Below are 19,395 nucleotides of genomic sequence, written 5' to 3'. Positions count from 1 at the left end.
AAATTAAGCTAATAAGGCAGTCTTCTGGGATGACAATTCCTGCACATAGTATCAATGTTCCTTTATTTTTTCGAGGCTCCTTTGGGATCTCCCGTACACCCTCACCATTGTAATCTTTCTTCTGGCAAGGAAGGCTGAACTTGTGAATCTGTCTGCCTTGCTCCATCCATCAGCCAGCAAGGGAAGAGGGTGACTGCTGAGTGGTTTAGAGCACCTTCCTCTGTAGGCTGAGCATGCTGCATCAACACCACTCCTGTGCAGATTCCTTTCCTGTCATCACATTGCACTGCATTACATTGCACACTGACAGGGGAAAAACTCATTCTCTTCTGCAGAAATATGCCTTCCAAAGATGCACGGTTTTACTGAAAGGCATGCTCTTTCAGAGTCTTAGTGAGGAAGGCTGCCAAACTGGTAAGACTAAAGGAATTGGACTATATGCAAGATAAAATACGGAGTAAAGTTTTCTGAAAATAAATGCTTAAATAAGAGTGCATCTGAAACCCAATTTAATTACTAAGCAACTTGCTAAATTTGCTTTATCATCAAAGGGTAATTGTCTGAGCAGCCATCCTTCTGCCACACATTGGGTGGAAGTTTTGTATTGCATTCCTTCTTTCTGGCTGTATGGAAAAAGTGAGTGCATTTAAGCTGGTTTTGTACAAAGCTCCCAAATATACTCCCTTACACATACTCTCCCCTTGTTATCCTGTCATAACTGCTCATGCATTTTTCACAAGCGCCAACGTTTTGGCACATAAACCCCTCAATACATTCTTGCTTATCTCTTAATCCTTTCTATTTCATTTCTCATTCTGTGTGTACCACACCACCAACTTTAGTTTCTACATGCAGATACAATACATCAGTAAGTAGCTTTCAGCAAATGCATTGCATCCTATTGTAGTAAAGAAGAAAAATAGGTGCAGGTTGCTCCTGGTTCACAAATCGCTCTTTAATACTGCAAGCCTGTGAGCCTACCATCATCAGGCAACACACCAAAGATATTCAAGCTTTATTTCACTACTTGTTTATTTTTGGTGAACTCATTGCCACCAAGGGCTGTAAGGATTACATGAATTCAAAACATTGTGCATAAAAGTGAGACTTTTGCTTGCTTGCCTAAATAATACTGTTGCTGAAAGCCCCACAAGGGAAACGGTAGAAACTGTCTGGTTTGAGGTCTTTAAAACAAAGCAAGACAAAACTCAAAAAACGTAGTCGGGGAAAAGTTTTGGCAGAATGATTAAACTCTATGGGCTAGTAATTCATTGGCCCCTCTGAAGTCTGTGACAAGCAATCTAGGTTTCTTAAGCCTGTGCATTTAAAGGAAAGGAATACTAGACAGTGACCTGCCATCCTGGAGCACTTCTTGCATTCTTCATTGCTGTTGGCTGGTATGGACATCAGCTTATATGCCTCAGCTGCCTGCCTGCCTTCCTGCCTGCCTTCCTTCCTTTCTTTCTTTCTTGTGTTGTCACCTTTTTCAATTATTTCTCATTGACCAGTCTGTCTACTGCATAGGGTAATTGCAAGAGTAAGTAATTAACTATTTTTAGAAGATCTGCACTGTGCTTGGTGTAGAGATTTCTGTATTTACCAGACAGTAAACCAGAAACATATCTGTGGTCTGATTTTTAGTGCCTTATGCTTAACTTGCAGAAATGGCCTCTCATGTTTCTGAATACAGTTTAGATTTTAATTGCGAGATATGAAAGCTATGCAATACCCAGTGTTGGAAGACAGTCCCTAGGTGTTAATTTAGACTTCACGTGATCACATTCTGCATGCCACTGTTTCAGCCAGAGAGGCAATTGCACGTAGAGATCAGTTCAGTATTTCTTCTGTCAATAGATGGGGAGTGAGAATATTAGCGAATCTGTTCTGGGTGAAGATGGTCCCACATATGAGACTTCTAAAAGAAGGGGAAATCTCAGTGGGAGGAATAGAGAATAAGGGAGTCTCTGAAGACAAAGGACCAATTTTAATTGAATATGTTCTCAATGTCTGAGAACAAGTGAATGAGCCAACAGGACGTGTAAACACTTTTGCTCTTTCAAAACCCTCATTTCTATCTAAAAGTGTTTTAGATACAGAATTGAAGTGGCAGCTGCTGAAGTATTTCTCATTTGGCTATCTTCACTTTCCAAGATTTTAAGTGATGCACACAGACAACAATAAGAATTAGGGAGATGCAGTGGTGTGGATACCAGTGGTTGTACTATATACAACTCTTCTGAGGATGGTACCTTCTTGAGTTTAGAATTAGAAGACAGAATTAGTTTTGGGAGCCTAATAAGAAAATTAATGAGATTAATGATGCTTTGCCCTTATATAATGTTCTGTTACTCATAGGATTTTACAACTACTAGCCATGTCAAATATTCTGAATTAGTCTTTAGTTTATACTTTTTTTTCAAATGATAGTATGTTGATCAGAGACTGCAAGGCCAAATGATCTATAACTTTAGGGTCAAGAAGCTTAGTTTAGTTGCATTCTTACTCCATAGGGGCTTTGTCTACAGACATACAAATTAGACTGGTTGAAGTAAAACCATTTTTTAAAATCAGTTAATAAAACCTATGCAAATACCTATGTGGACACAATTCGGTTGACTTTAGTTTGATTTGGCTACTTTGGGAATCTATGCACATGCTCCAGGGTGGTGGGAGGGGGTGCCACTCGAATTAAAGCACCCACAGCATTACTTGTATTTAGCATCCTGCATTTCAAAATGGTGGTGGGGATGATTGACACAGAGGCTGCTGGAACACGTTAAGTAACATGCTCCAGCACACTCAGTCGAGTCTGCTCCAGTGCAAGCTAATTAGCACCCGTCGGAGCAGAAGTCCAGCGTGTGTATAGGTCCCTTTTATTATTAACCACATGTAGACGATTTAAGTGTGTTCAAGATTTATAACTTCTGCTCCTGTTACCAACTCCAATAAGTAATGTTTCAGTAGTTATCACTCTTGTTTTCAAACTTGTTTGTTGTAAGCCAGGGGTAAACTGATTATAAACATGTCCATACAAACTTGTGACTCAAAAAATTGCGTGTTAAAATGATTCTAGATGAATAGATGGAACCAAGTCTAACCTCAAAGAATGTCTGGTGTCATCCTGCACGTTAGCGAGTGCAGTGGAGTATTAAAGCTAGTGCTTTTACTGAATCTCTTTTCTTATTCCTGAAGAGGCTTGGAAGTCTGGAGCTGCCAATCTATGCCTTACCCCCTCACAGACTTATTACGACCTTGGGCAAGTCACTTAACTGCTCATGTATTTTAATTGCCTAGCCTGAGAATGGAGTTGAAGAGTGCTGTCTCTTAAAAACTACTGTCATAATTTTATTAGTATTTGTAGAGTTCTCTGAAACCTGTAATGGAAGGTGCTATTGGAGTATGGAGAGTAACGACTAATAAAATTGCAATTTGAATGTTTCAGTGCATTTAAACAACATGAGCGCATCTCCACGTGCATTAATGTGCTTTAGTTAATGTGCATTAAATCCAGTACCTCCATTGTGAGGTACTAGGAAACTGTACATTAGCCTATCTTAATGCACATTAACTAAAGAGCACAGTTTTTAATGATGCTTAATGCTCATTAGCCTATTTTAATGCATATTAACTAAATAGCATGTTTCTAGTGATGCTTTAATGCACATTAAAATAGGCTAATGTGTATTAACGTGCAGGTGCACCCCGTGAGGCCATAATTGTAATTTGCTTCAATTGACATCTCATGATACGATTTCAGTAGCTCTACTGCAACATCAACTTTTCAAAACAAGTATAAAGTATAAATTTAAAGTTTGCTGCTGTTGTTTTAACCAGTGTTTCTGCATTTGCCTTTTGTTATCAGTTTCTGTTTTGCCATTGTAACATTTCATGATTTTTAATGTTTTATTTCCTTTGTTTTCTTCATTAACATTTCCATTGCTTATTTCTTGTGCCAGTGTACTGTGTCACCTCACCTAAGAAGGACGATAGGTATAGGGAGCCACCGCCCACCCCTCCGGGATATATGGGGATTTCTTTAGCGGACATAAAGGAAGGATCACCCCACCACCCACACTTAAAACCTCCAGACTATAGTGTGGCAGTGCAGAGGTCAAAGATGCTACATAGTGACCTCTCTAGACTTTCATCAGCTTCTCTCAGTAGTGAACCAGTGGCCTGTATTTCATCGAAGATGCCTCAGTGGCATACCCGGCAGCCGTCCCATCCTAAACTAACAGATATGACTGACGCAGATAGTGAAGAGGATGGTATGTTAAAGAACTAACTTGATAGATTTTAAATGAACTGCTGTGTAAATCACTTCTCAGAACTGTGCAAAGTATTTGCCTCACAGGCTAGTTCTTGGGTTTCTCGCTGTCACTTTTTTGAGACTGAATTCTTTTAAGGTCAAATATATCTGACAATTAAATATGCCTTCAAATTCTAAAAAAAAGTGTGCTGGGCAATCCTATCGCTAAATGGGTGCTTAATTGCAACATGCTATGCCTGGAAGGGTGGAACTGAGACGCTGAATCCTTAGCATGCTCTGTTTCTCTTCCACTCCTTACCTGTTCCTTGAGCAATTCTGATCACTAAAGGGACACTGTGAGGTTAAATATTTTATTTTAAAATAATTTCCACTTCAAGAATGCTTACGTTCCTGAGTGGGGCTCATTGTCCTAGGATTACTTTTTGCATTTTTCTCAGTCTGGACAATGACCATAAACCAATTTGTGTCATTTTCATAAATTTGGTTTCTAGTGTGGTTTTCATGCACTAAAGCGGCGTTGCAATCTTTAGTGCATGAACATTACAGAATTAGATTTGTGGAAAAATAATTGCAAATAAAAAGCATTCAAGGAAGTGTTTTGGTTGTTTCTGGGTCTTGTAAAAGCTTGCTTTTATAAACACTGCATTTTTGGTCAAACTTGAGATGACAGCGTCTCCTTAAACTAAATTTTTCTGCAGTCCTGTTTGAAGCAACTGCCAGTGCTGCATGAACAGCGTATATTCTCTGCAAAAATGCATTGTGCTTGAGATGGCTGCTCTTGTGTATAGTGTGGTTAACTCCAAGCTTACCTACCTGTGGTTTTTAAAGCTCCTATTGCCTTATGTGCCACTGCTACCAGCCCTCTTTCCTACTGTCAATGAACCTAAAACTCTTACACTTTAATATAACGTTGATTTGCTTGAATATTAATCCGGTATAAAACAAGCATGCATTTTGAGCCAATTTTCTTTTTCTGAATAATATGATAATAAATCATTCAGTATATTATATTCATTTACATATCATGATTTAAGTTCATCTGGTAAAATATAAATTGATTAACATTGGTTGAGGTGTACAATATTAAGAAATAGTAATGCAAAGAGGGCAAGCAATTGCTTCAAGCACTTTTATTCCAAACTTTTCAACATGGCTTAGTGAGTAACTAAGGTACATGCTGGGTGGTAGACATTTTTTTAATGATCATATTTATGACATTCTGGTCATTTGTTAGACTCTGGAGGTATCAGAGGCTAGTACAGTCTTCACAAAATCATCACAAATATCGGGGTGTGATCAGCATATTGAATACTGTTTTGTGCATTCACAGCAGATGTCTGATATAATAATTGACTCTGTTTCTCCTCTTTTACAGAAGATGAACAAGTATCAGCAGTCTAATCATACGGATATCTGTGTAAACCACTCCAAATCATGGGCCATGGAAAGAAGGACCATATGATTCTGTTAGCTTGTGCTAACAACTTGCTGCTACTAACCTCAAAAGTTGTATAAGCCTCTGTCATGGACAAGATGAACCTGGCTGGATCATACATCTTTAACTTACTTCAGTCTACCACAGTCTAAGAAAACAATTCATGTCTGTGAGAGAGAGAACAGTTTCCAAGGGGAGTACTGACTGTCTACGTATTGAACATCAGTATCCTGAAAAGGACCAGTTTTAACACATTTGGGACCACCAATTGTCAAGAACCACTTGAAACTTGGGAGCATTATTCTGTATGATACCATATAATCTTTTGGTAGATTTCTGTCACAATTATTTTCTACCTGATCATTATAATTGTAACTTGGAGAGTGTTATTTTATGTACTTATTAAAAAAAACAACAAAAAAAACCAACTTCAAAATTTCAGCAAAACCAGGGACACTGCTGCAGTATATGAAAAGTAATTTATTGGTCTGTAGTTTTTAGAGGGATTTTCTTTTATTTGTGCTGGGAATGCTCTGGTTGGCTAATGTGAATACGTAAAAGAAAATTGGAGACTTCACAACAGACGCATAAAACCTGGAGCCTACACAATGCAATGTTAGTTCATTCGGAAATACCCGGATTTTGTGGTGTGTGCTAAATGTAAATACGATGAAAACCTGAATACAGCAATGAAACACTGCCATCTCTTGGTACTGCCTTAAAAATCTGTAAAATACCTATGAAAGCCTTTAATGATCAGGCTGCAGAGAAAGTCCCAGGAGTTCATCACTGCATTCTCCCCAGAGTAAAGGTTTGAAATGGGGAGGCTGCAGTTTCTGCGGAGGTATTGAGTATATTTGAAAGTCTCCAAGCAGAATTGCACCCAACTTTTTTGCACTGCAGAGTGCAGCATAAGAAACACATTGGTAGTCACCCAAAGGAAAAGTAGTGTGCAGGAGGCTCAGGAACATTTGATATTTTTGTACTCGTACCAAAAATATTACACAGAAATGAGTTTTCTGCTTCCATCATGGAGTAAACCCCAGGGTTGCATAGGCGTTAAATTAATGAGGGAGGGAAGTCTCCGGTCTGGTCTGCGGGGCTGGTATTGCTCTTGTTGGCTGATGAAATACAACATACAACTGATTCTGCAAACGTAGTGTTCACTGAAATCTGTGAGAGCTTTGATTTCAGTGGGGCTAGTACTCAGCCACAGTGGTCTTGTACGATTAGGATAAACTCCCTGGCTTTCTTCATTTTTACTTGGCCTTAGCCAATCAGAGTACATGGGGTAAAACTGGAAATACCTGCATTTCCTTTCAGTCTAGCACATGGTGGCCCAATCAGCTGTTAAAATTGGACGTGAATGTGTGAATATGTACTTTAACATTCTCATTGTAAATCGTAATGGTGATGTTTGTAATCTAAGCTAGAAAGAGGATGTTCGTCATTTTTACAGGTGCCTCAAAGAAATTGTTTCCGTATCTAAATTGTGAAGAGCTTTAAGATTTTTTTTTTTTTTGGTCTCCTTCTTTTTTCTTTTCCCCCCTACTCCTTTCCTGGTGCAGAATGAATGCAGCATTTTCTAAAAATGACACAAGTACCAAAAACAACCAAAAGCCTTTGACGTGTATTGCCCATATCAACTCGGGGTTGATGTTAACTAACACAGGAATGTGTTCGATCAAGCTTGTATTTGTCTTCATATTTGTGCCAGTTGAAATATTATCCTATGGCTGGAACATACCTTAGATTGATTCTTGTAGCCTAAAGTCATAAATTAGTCACAAGCACTAATATGAAAAAGGGGATGCCTAATTCATAATTAATTGTTTGGCTGCGTGTTAATTTTGGGTATGAGCATCTGAGGAGGGAAGAGCTGGAAAAAATCCTTTTGAAAAGCAGATTACCCGTTTCCGTTCAGCCTTCTCAAGGCCTTAATGAATACAGTAGACTTGTGCAGGCCTTAATGAATCAAGATTCATAAATGTGTCAAAATGATCCAAGGAAAAACTATTCTCTTCAGTATCTGTAGTGTTGATATCAAAGTCCTTAAAATTATCTTTCTTGGGCTATAAATTGCAAATTCTAGTAATCCTACAGTAAACTGTAGTCGATTGTTAACGTCTCAGTGTCGTGCACAATAGGCTTAACGTTTAATCAGAAAATCATGTGTTTTGTGCCAGATAAATTAAGGTTTCAGTGGCTTCAGCTATTGATATGTAGTTTTATTTCAGCCTGTTAAGCCAAAAGGAGTAAAGGTTTGTTCTTGAGGTGACCACCTGTCTCTTAGAGGGGCTGATGCTACTTCTTCTACTGATGTCGGTGGCAAAACTCCCAGTGACGTCAGTGAGAGCAGCATGGAGGCCCTCATCTGGTATCCATTAAGCCAGCCATTTGCTATCATTTACTTGTTTAAACTTGGTGTTTGCACATGAACAGCATCAGCCTGTTCAGCAGTAATTTTCAGGACATTGCTTTTAAAGTGAGTGAAAGTCTTGCTTCATCAGAGTTTCCTAATATACAGTACATCTAGTGTAAATAAATTCTGCATAAACTATTGATAAATGAGCTACTTTTTCTGCTTCTTCTGACTTGCACAGTGTGGCTTGCCTCTGCTCGTCCTTGCTGTGATTTTGTTTGTTTGAACTCAACTGATCACATTGATCGGGGACAATAGCCAAATGTAGTACGTCTTGTGTGGGTTTGAAGAGACATTATCCCTTTTTAGTTTTGAAAATTGCTTAATTCACATTTTACTTTGCTCTGTTCAAGTGGTATTTCATGAAACAGCGCAGTGTGAGCAAATGACCTGTACTGCACTCCAGCCTCATATCACTCCTTTCGCTTTTCACAATCCTGACCTCTGCGGAGTACAATGTCCTTCTCATATTTTTCTTCCACTTATGCACATTAATTTGCTTGCTGCTCCAGTAACTATTTGCGTGCTTGTAACTGTTGTGAGGGAAATGTTTACTGGTTGTGATCTGAGACGCATTGTAGCATTTCATTGTGTTTTTTTTAAATCTCAAACTCCCCAAAAATTTACAAAGCCACATAGTATCTATCCTTAGGTGAATTGGCCTCCACACATTTGCAGATGAAATTAGGAAACTGAGCTTCTGATTCACTCATTTGCATATTGTGTAAATACAGGGGACTAAAGGGGGAATTGCTTTGGATATTTGCTGTATGCTCGTGTTAAGCTTTTTGTGGTAAGAAGAGTGGAATGACTGGCAATCGTTGCAAGATTGGGAAGATGAGGCATTTTCTTTGCTAATCTGCTTAGCCCTTAGCTATAGAAGTAGTGTGGCACAGCCCATGATGCTTCTTATCTAGGAGATGATTACAGGGGGAGACGTGGCTTCCTTCTAACTCGTTACGCATCTTGATTGTGTGATGGTCTGGATGTCATCCTTGCCTATTCAAAGCGTTGGGAGGTGGATGTTGGCCAGGACTTCCCAGGACTGAGTCCATGGAAGCATCCTTTGCTGAAGGAATCTGTATGCTAGCACCTCCCTCGAAAAGATAAATCTCTCTCTCTCTCTCTCTCTCTCTCTCTGCTCCTCCTTTATCTCTGAAATCACTTGATCGCGGGCAACAATGCAAATGTATGACTGTCAATTTAAGCTTTTTCTATACATGCGTTAGAACGAGATTTTTTAAAAAGATGTTCTTACCACTGCCTTCAGAAAAACCAGAGTAAAAAAGGGATACTCTCTCTTTAGACAGCCTTTACATATTGTATTTAAAATAAGTTGGGGCGTGGAGGGGGCGAGGGCAAAAACCCTCTGGAATTCACAGTTCAGCTTTAGCGTACGTTGTGCTTTTTATTGTTTTATCTTTATTTTTTTATACCTGGAATGCAGTTTAGCTTGGTATTAATGACATTCTAAATATGTGAGCATATTGGCAAAAACTGCACAGATGTAATGATATTCCAGTAGCAATTGTACTGCACAAGTCAGTGATTGTAAAGTATTCTGTAACAAGCAATGTTTGTCTCCTATTTTTTGATACCTCTTACACTTATGTCTTTTAGAAAGACAGTGCCTCTGTATGCTTTTTGTATTTTTACTGAGTGATTGTAAATATTTGTTATATTTTTGGTTAAGAGAATGTTTAAAAGTCCTGTTTATTATCCAATCTACTAATATGTTGGAATCAATAAACAATCTACATACATGACTAGGTTTCAAGCTCAGCTTTCTTGACCATAAAAAGGACGTATCCGGGAGGATTACTAATCCTTGGACCCAGTCTGACCATGTCAGAGGGCCTGTGACGACTGCATTTTGTCATCTGTGGCACCACTTCCAGGGTCGCCGAGAAACAGCAGTTTCACAAATGTTACTATTTTAAAGAGGAGGGAAAAAGGAAGGTGGTGGGGCAGCGGGAGCCCAGCGGGAACACGGGGATTGAGCAGTGACCACGAGGTGGAGCCAGGGCCGCTGGTTCCCTGCTGTCCGGCTTCTCCGCCCATGAGTCACCTGTGGCATGTGGCTGCCTGGGGAGCCCCGACAAGGCTCCACGCACAGCTCAGCGCGCCGTGGATCTTGCCTCGGGCTGTGGGACGAAGCCCATGCAGGGTTGTTTTAATGCACTTTTACAACAGCAATTTCCTTCCAGCTTTTGGCCTCCTCCAGAGCCCGGAGGCGCTCGCACCATGTCTGCAGTGGGCTCCCCTCTCCCACAGCGGCAGGGGCTTGGCCGCGGCCTCTCCGCTGCCACCCCCTCCACGGTCTCGGGGCTGGGACGCCGTGCTGGCGCCTCGTCTTTGTGAAACGCCACTCTGCCATGGAAAAGCACAGCCCGGGGTACAAGGATTCCCTAATGAGGAGGGTCCCGGCAGTTCGCAGAAGGGTAAGTCTTATGTACTCCCCAGCAAAAAAGACTGAGGGTAAACGTCCTTTTTCAGGAGTCGCTTAGAGAGAAAATGAAGTCTTCAGCCTTTGCGTGCCCAACCCAAAAGTATTTGCTGGCAATTTTCTTCTTTGCAACCGCATCCCTCTTTCCTCCTCCCCTCAGGCACCCAGAGAGGCGCCTGCCCGCTGTTGCCCGTCTCGGACAGGTGCAGCAAATGAACGTGTGCCCCAAATCCTTGTTCTGCGCCTCAGACATGGAAAGGGGGCTCTTCCTGCCCGCAGGGCGCAGGAGCATGCCAGGCCACCTGTGCGCATCACAGGGGCACAAAAGGGCTCTCTCCTCCCTGCCTGTACTGCCGAGGTAAGTGGGTCATTTAGATGATTGCAAGTTGTCAAGGAATAGTTTAAAGTAGGGTTGGGGATTTGCCCAGTCAAATAAAGTTTGGTCAACTGACCCATCAAACATCACGCAAAAATTGTAACAAAAATTGCCAGTTAGGTCCAAATAATACACAGGAAAAAACACAGAGGTTCCACTAAGAAATGTGTCAAAAAATATAAAATCAAGATTTTCTTAACAGAAAGATATTTTTTAAAAGTAGCTTTTTTGTAAAATTGCCATAATTGACACTTTTTAAAAAAAAAAAAAGCAATCGGAGATATGAGACCTTCGGAGGTTGACCTTTTTGCAGCACCTGCCGTGGCTGTGGCTGCCCGGGTGCGTGCCCTGGGAGCCATCGGGGCCTGTGCCAGGCCTGACTCTTCTGTGGCACCTCTCTCTTACTGCTGCAGGTACCGTCCCCCAGGGTAGATGCAGAAAATAGGCAAGTTTGAACTTCTGGCTCAAAAATGTCTGTGATTTGAGGTCAGATTCAGCAGCCTAATCCAGAAGATAAATGATTTGCCTGAAAGTTTTGCTCAACTCATAACAACCCTGCGGTAGACAGATGGGGGAGGCTGGCAGTCATCCTGCCCACTAAAAAATCGTGGTTCAAGCTGTGAAGGGTGGGGTGGAAAGCCTTGAAGCAGGAGTTTTATAAGGACGTACTGAGAGGAGACTCCCAACATTGTCAGTCAGAAACAGAAAGCTAGCATTTCCATTTGGCAAAGGTTTCCGCGCAGTCTGCACAGCACAGCGTACCGAAAACGCTGAGCCAGCAAAATGCAACAAATAGCTACAGCTCTCCTGAGTGTCTTCTGTTTAGTTATAGAGGACTAGGAATGGTTTACAATTAGGAAAGTAAAAAAGTCCCTTTCTTCCCTTTCCAAGGGCAGATGTGTGTCTCTTCGATGGAGTACTTTACTAGTGTGCACTCCCTCTTTGATGTCTGGTATCCCAGAGGGTCTCAGCCAGCAGGTGAGCGTGGCTGCGTTCCTGCATCCTGAATGTACTGGTGGGGAGGCTGATCTCAGTGATTATATTATAGTCCAAGTAAGGAATAAACCCAGTGACATCCACATGAACAAATACAAGCCCTTTTATGACAGTGCTGGGGAACGCCAGGGTCTGTTCTAGACGCAAACAGCAACTCCCGTCCCCTTGCGTGTACCTGCGGGTTAGAAGGCAGATCGGGAGGTTTTCAAAGCCTTTGCCTTTTCACCTCACTGGAAGAGATCAGGAGCAAAGCTTAGCACTTTCTAAAATCCCTCCCAAAGGTCCATTAAGCGACCTTTCTCAAGGGCGGTTGTATCACTGAAATCTGCCATCAGAGCCCCCGTGCAGCTTGTTCTTTACATGCAAAGCCAATAGATATTAACAGCCCACAGATAGGAGAAATGTTCTGGGACCCTGGAGCACCTGTTCCACTGGTACAAGAGAGTTTTTTTTCCCCCAAACGCTGGTGCTGCCGTGGAGCTTGGAGGAGTGCTTGTTTGAAATTCAGCGCAGGCTCCGTCAGTCTTTAGAGAGACTAGGAAGCGATTAGGGGTAGGCTTTTGATCCGTTTGTCAAGTCCTAGCAAATCGTATTTTGGTGTCAAAGAAACAATAAAATATTGAGCAAAGGAAACGTCCCTAGGTAAATGCTTGTGTCAGTGGGAGTGGGATTTTGCTGGGGTTTTAAACTCTTCTGCTTACCTTTGTTCTGTATTTAGAAAAGCTCGTGCTTAACGGCTGAACATCTCTGGATCAGTCCCTGTGTCTTGGCTCTGTGTTAAGATGAATGTGCTCTCCATTAATTTAAGGAAAGGTGATATCTGTTGACTCGTTAGTGAGCTCAGGCAACCGCATCCTGGGCTGAATGCAAGTTTGGTTCAGCAACCCTGGCACAAAGAGCTGCGCTGTTGACGGCGTGCAGTCTTGGGGAGTGGAAAAGTTGCCACACGAGGGCAGCATTTCATATCATTTTATCAAGCTGCTTTTGAAATGAATCCTTGCAAAAATCCAGGCTCGAGTGCAATGAGGAAGAGCAGGAACAACCATTGGGGTTTTTCTGTGCAAATAGAGCACCTGTAAGGAAAAAAAAACCTATTAAAAGCCTTTAAAATGTTAATCTCGATCAGTGCACGTAGTCTTTGCGCTCGTAACCTGGATGGTGTACAAGAAGTTAGCAAAGGGTTAAGCGTGGCTCTTTCTCTCGCATACAGGTAGGCTGCCAGACCGCATTGCAGCCTTGCTACGGCTTCTCTTTGCAGCCGTAACCCGGGTGCTACTTGCTGCCTCCCCAGTACAGAGTCCCTGTCCTACACGGCCAGCGTGGGCTGCCCAGTTCAGAGTTAGCGCTAAGCAAACAGCCTTTGCCCAAAGGCCGAGCTAGGCTATCGCGTCCTTGGTTTTCTACCCCTCGTGGTCCTCCGCCATGTTTTGGCTTCGGGGGGTAGAACGGCCAGCGCAGTCATTGTCCGCGTTCACAGCCATCTGACCTCTGTTGTTGCTGTTGTTTGCTTGCATTACCGCAGCGGTTAGGAAACCCAGACCTGGTGTGCTAGACACGGGGCAAGCCTAGAATTCGGATTGTCCTTGTAAATCTTGCAGCCTCTGTACAAGGCAAGAGGCAGCAGACAAATGGACGCAAAGAGACAGCCTACGCCTGTGCGGCTACCTGACTATAACATCACCCTCAAGCCCATTCCTGCCAACCACCTACAGTAAAACCCCCTGAGCTCACGGTTTGGCAAGTCTCAAGAGCCTTGAGGTCTGAGGTTGAGCTTCCTCTTTGCTTGTCCTGTACTGCAATACGTTTGGATCATCTCTAGGATATCCAAGGGCACACTCAGAGCAAATCTTCTAACAATAATCCTGCGATGCCCAGCAATTCCTGACTTTCAGCCCTTCGGCACTCTACCTTCTGGCCCTTTTGCCTGCAATTAGAGTCCAGAAGAACAACTGGCAATGTTCAGCTCATTGGTCAAGAGTTGTTGAAGAAGCAGAAAATACGATAATTACAAAACAAGTTAATGTTGTTATGAGTAATGCAAGAACCTGTTTCTGTATATGGAATGAAAGATTTAAATTATTAAAAATGCTCAGGGATCTGGATGTCTTGTTCCTTTTGAAATTAATGGTTACTGTGTGTGTGTGAATCTCCTAGGCACCTTTGAATTTGCTGGATAAAATACCCTGAAACTTTCTTTAAAAAAATCAACTTAATAAAAGATGCTCAGCAAGCTCCTAAGGGCAGCATAAAATCAAATGGATCTGATGGCACGATGTCAGCCAGAGCTGCAATGAAAATCCTGTCCAAGGACATGTTGTTGAAGTGCTGATTCCCAAATTAAGTCATAACCTTCCAGCCAGCCATGCCAGGAACAGGGAGTCTTGCTACATTTAGTTGCTCTAGGTACAACCAGATGTTAATCCATATTCTACGCAAAGATCAGATTTAAATTTCCAATGGTTTAGGTTTGGCCTTTTGGCAACTGTTAGGTTTTCCTGAATCAGCTCTTTTCCAAATAATTGGCCATCTGTAATGACAGGGTACGTCGTGAAACAGTAGTTCCATCGCAAGTGCCAGTCAATAATCCCAAATCAAGTTGGTACTCCAAATAGGGCCAGTCATGGTGCCTTGTGCATCAGGGTTGGCAGCTGCAAGACCGTGCTTGTGAGTGAATAAACAAAATTATCTTACCAGTCCTGATTTCACAAGTCCCTAAAACTCTTGGCTGTCTCAAAGTGTGGGGTTTTGTTAGTGGGTTTGGGGGGGGGGGGGTGCTTGGGGGGAGTTTTTTGGGGGGGTTGGTATTACAGTAGTGCCAGTGCCTTCAGGTCCCAACCAAAAAGTAGTTCTCTGAGCCCCCAGAAGGTAGTTTTTGTTATTATTTGCACTGCGGTAGCACCTAGAGGGCCATACTGCTGTACAGACATGAGATATAAAACAGTGCCTGTCCTAAAGAGTTTATAGTCTAACCTGGTGAACTGTGGGAAGCAGGGCAGATGTGCAGATGGGAGAAATAATTTTCCCAGTGCCAGTACATAAATAACACATCTGGGAATCTGATGCAAACTTGGGGGCTGCAGATCAGTGGGAACCTCTCCACTGAGCTCAGCAGAGCTGAGAGTCGGGAATCAAGGTTTACTTTAGACTGAAACAAACAGTAACTGGGTTTTATTTCACCACCACCCAAGATCCTGGCTGCGCATTAAATGGGGAACTGGGGAAAAAAGCCGAACAGTTTAAAGGAATCAAGTGAATGTTTTTTCAAACTCCCTCCCCATTGTCTTTTCCACAATCTGTCTTCTGGTTGTACTTTTTATCCTACCGTTCAACAGCAAGGGAAGCAGGTTAAGGACAAGGGGTCTGGTCTCGTCTCCTTTTCCACTCCCTTATTTGGAACTGCACGGTAGTAAGTTGTACGAGCTTGCTCCTTAACCAGCAGATGGCTGCAGTTTTCCTTGCCTAGGGGTCTGTTTATCAGAAACCCAAGCAAACTATCAAGAAATTGTGTAAGGGCTTTTTCAGCCGCAGGTACCACTCTGGCTTTATTGAAAGGTGCAGCACCATTACTGCCATCTTGCAGCAAGCAATTTATTTTGTAAAATCAAATTAGCAGGAAGCACTTTCATTAGTGAGTATTGCTGCTTAATGAGTTGTTTGGATTTCAAGGGGCTTTTTTCTGTTTAAGTGTCCTTAAAAGCTATTTAGAACAGTATGAAGAGTCATTGTTTATTTAACTAAAATCGGAGGATTTGGACAAGAATGTCTCTTAACGCTGTAAATATTTCAGCTGCCCGGCACTACAAGGAAGTCCTCTTAGAAACATTGTCAGCTTTGCATGGACTTGACGTTTTCACTTTTATTAGTGTGGGTTTGCATCAGAAACACCAGCTTACCGAACTGAAGTTGCAGGCATCCTAAATAAATTAGTGTCACAGCATGTAAAGCTTTCTGCACTATTAATTGTTTCCTGGCCCTCTTGCTGGACATATCACCCAGTTTTTATACCCAGCTTTCTCTGTTGTTGTGCATAAGTGAGCAGCTTTGTGGGATAAATGAGGATCTAATGATATTTTACTACCAGCATGGGGTTGTAGGTAGTGAGTTACCTGTTGCTGTTTGAGCCTGAAGTTTACCGTGTTCTTAAGAGTGAGTGTTTTCAGATATGAACAGGGGTGGCAAAGTATCAAAAATTAACCTCTCAAGAGGGTTATGCTTTCTTGGATGATATATTTAAAGATTTCTAGAGACGAGCGTCTATTCTTCTCTCTGCCACTGACCCTTCTTTGTGAAATTGGAGAAATTACTTAACATCTTTCTGCCCCGAGTTCCTGGGTGCTGGCAGGCTAATCATTAATGTAGCCAAAGTGTTATGGACTTAAGTCGCTGATAATATTAAGGCAGACGGTTCACTGTTCAAAAATGCAAGCCATATTATCCTTGCAAAGTATATTGTCCTCATTGTAATGTTTATTTTTTAAGCGTGCGTGTGCGCGCACGCGCTTTAGGGATTTGGTGTAGACTGATCTGGTGGCGGGGAAGCTGCAAGAACTAGGAGTGCAATATTCCCAAGGCAGTACAATGTCCCATGTGGAGTGAGTGCATTTACAGTTGGAGTTTGGTTTTTTGAAAGGCAAATTGAATCTCTTCAGGAGAGAGCGCTAGCAAAGAATTATCAGGCTGTTAGAAATCCCAGTGAGTATTGAGGCCTCTGGCAGCATCCGATTCCTAGGGAGAACCCAAGGCATCTTTACAAACATCCTTCCTCAGGGGATCTTCCCTGGGGAATGCTATGGGAACTTCTGCTCTGATGGATATTTTTCATCCTTTGGTGTCCCTAATAATAGTGTTGTCTCTTTTAGTCTGGCTGGTTACTCGCTCAGTTTTCCAGTTGTACGCATTGCTCTTCACAACTCGGTCTCCTTGGTTGGTAGGTCTTACTCTTTCAGCTATGGGGATGAGTTTCATTGTTCTACCTGTTGAAGGAGTGTTTGGTATCTCTGTTGTGGCCTATGAATGCCTTTGGATCGAAGACGCACCCTGACAATGGCAACCTAGTAATACCTTTATGTACCAGCAGCACTGGATTGATGGTAGCATTTGACCATCTGTAGATCTCCAAGGACTTTGAGCAAACATCATTATCCCTGAGAGAGGTGGGGAGTGATCACAGTGTCTAGACGAGACGCTACTGCACAGTAGCAACAAGCTACTGTGCCCATAGCTCGTTGGTACTGTGCAGTAACATTACTGGGCACTAACCATGCTGTGCCACTACTGCACAGTGGTAACGAGCTACTGCAGAGCAGCTCATTGCTACTGTGCAGTAGCATGGGGAAAAACCATGCAGAGATGGTACTGCGCAGTTATACCAGTTAGTGCGCAGTCATGTAGTACTTGCTTCTGCAAATACAAAATGACTGTGCAGCAACAACGGCACAGTCGTCTGCGTGTGTAGACGCGGCCACTAAGTCGTTAGTAAAGGCTGGCGTAGAAGTAAGGTCTCTGAACTCTGAGCCCCAGGTTTAGTGCACTAGCTCACAATTGTCCCTCTACAGCCAGGAGAGCCCCACTACTTCTCAGATATTAAGCAGATGTATTAATTACTCGGGACTCCAGTGAGATGCAGTGTCTTGCAGATACCTGATTAGTATATGCCTAGAAGAGCACTACAGCACATGCTGAACTTTAAGCATAAGAATACTCCAAGATCACAGAAAGGAGATCCATTCTTTAAAGGAAATAGTTGTGAGTCAAGCCTGCAGACCTAGCATGTGAAGACTGAATGCTTCTTGAGGAACGAGGCATTTTGGAGAAGGTCATGCCTGTTGGTGGTACCAGGTACCTTGCCAATGCTGGTTAATACGCTGTCTCCTTGGAGGCCTGGGATGGGCAGTTTCAGAAATATATGAGAACAGATAAAGGCTGTAGAGGACGCCAAGAGTGAGGATGCCCATGGCAGAATCGTTGTCTGCTGGTACCCCTATACTTTTTTTGACATGGTCCTAAATCACTGACATTATTGCCCTATGGATATTAGCCTCTGAATTTTCCTTTTTCCTTGTTCTTTGGGTTGTCTGGTTCATTTATCTCCGATACAAATGTATTGCCCTTCGAGTATTCACCTCACATATCGTTTAAGCCCCAAGGAGGGAAGCACACACACATGCACACACCCACATACATAAGCATGCGTTCAAATAGAGCAGAAAAGCCCATGTGGTCCATTAAGCAATTCGTAGGAGATGTTTCTTCTTGAATTAACTGGTCTGTTTTTCTTAGTTCTTTGGGGAAGAAATTCAACCTGCTGCCAGACAATAATTTATTTATTGTGATGCAGGCACTCCAGGTGAGCCCCTCGGAGACGAAAGGGAAGGGGAAGTCAGCAGCAAGATGCAGTTGCAGCGACGTTGTAGCTTTTAATATGATCTATTCCCCCTAGTTTTTTCCTGTGCTCTTCCTCCAGTAGTCAGCTTTTTATTCATGATTAAGTTCCCCTGAGGGTATTAAAATAAGTCATTGTCCTATATTGGGATATTTAAAAGCTATTCACTGTCCCTTCTGACCATTTCTCTTCCTTTCCTATCAACCATGCAGAAGAGTCCTCTAGACTTTAGTTTTGGCTTGCTTAATGTTTCCTCTTTTACACACAACTTTTTCTACAGCCCAGCTAAGACCCTTAAACCAGCTGATAGGCCTGATAGTGCTGAGTGTATGAGGTGGACCTCCATTAAAGGTCAAGGGTTATTGGTCTTATCATTTTTAAAAATTATATGTACTGCACTGCACATATTTTAGGAAGGAGTGAAAATTGTAGCTAATATAGGCTATATTGGGGCCTGAAGCTATATGATGACTATCCAGATATGTAAGTGGAGGGATAAGTAAGGGAAAGCTTAATAATAAATTGAAAAAGAGAAAACATAGTCTTGTATTTACACCATAGTTTGCATGGATGGTCAATAGCACTATTTATAGCATAGAAAGCACAGATCATTAGAGTATATCAAGTCAGACAAAGTTCTTTGGGTGAGTCTGATCTCTTTTATTAGACCGAGTTAAATAGTTGGAAACCAATATTTAAGCAAGCTTATGGGTTCAAAAACCCTTCGTCAGGCGGAGGAAGTCTCTGGAGTTGGGGTGTGCTCTTCCTGGAGGGAAGGAAAAGTAAAGAAGCCAGGGGCTGGGCTGGGCTGGGCTGCATGAAAGGCAGGCAGTCAGTGCAGACTGAGAAGTCAATGGGTGAGAGACAGGCTATGGGGGGAGAGAGAAGGGGGATGAACACTGCAGAAGTACCTGGGGAGTCAGGAGTCAGGCAGGTTATCATGCGTCATAAATCCAATGTCTTTATTTAGTCCATGATTTTTTGTATCCAGGAGGTTGATGAAGTGGAGTTCATAGGCTTGTCTCTGGGAAGAGTTTTGGAAGTGTCCTTTGAGGATCAGGACCGAGA

At 42.3% G+C, this 19,395-nt stretch overlaps 1 protein-coding gene across 5 annotated transcripts in view; it reads left to right on the top strand.

The window, feature by feature from the left end:
• Positions 1 to 9,893, top strand: part of RAPGEF6 (Rap guanine nucleotide exchange factor 6) — a 232,252-nt gene extending 222,359 nt beyond the window's left edge. For all 5 annotated transcript variants that reach the window (XM_090020827.1, XM_090020828.1, XM_090020825.1 and 2 more), the window contains 2 exons: positions 3,957 to 4,268; positions 5,646 to 9,893. In XM_090020827.1, coding sequence (XP_089876953.1) covers positions 3,957 to 4,268; positions 5,646 to 5,671 — 338 coding nt within the window. In that variant the 3' untranslated portion in view covers positions 5,672 to 9,893. The remainder of the gene's footprint in view (positions 1 to 3,956; positions 4,269 to 5,645) is intronic.
• The last annotated feature ends 9,502 nt before the right edge of the window (positions 9,894 to 19,395 follow it).

This window comes from Crocodylus siamensis, chromosome 10 (genome assembly GCF_052110815.1).
Source record: "Crocodylus siamensis isolate JL-2025a chromosome 10, ASM5211081v1, whole genome shotgun sequence".
NCBI lineage: Eukaryota > Metazoa > Chordata > Crocodylia > Crocodylidae > Crocodylus > Crocodylus siamensis.
The sequence above is the reverse complement of the archived record's forward strand: the minus strand, read 5'-3'. Positions and strand labels throughout refer to the sequence as shown.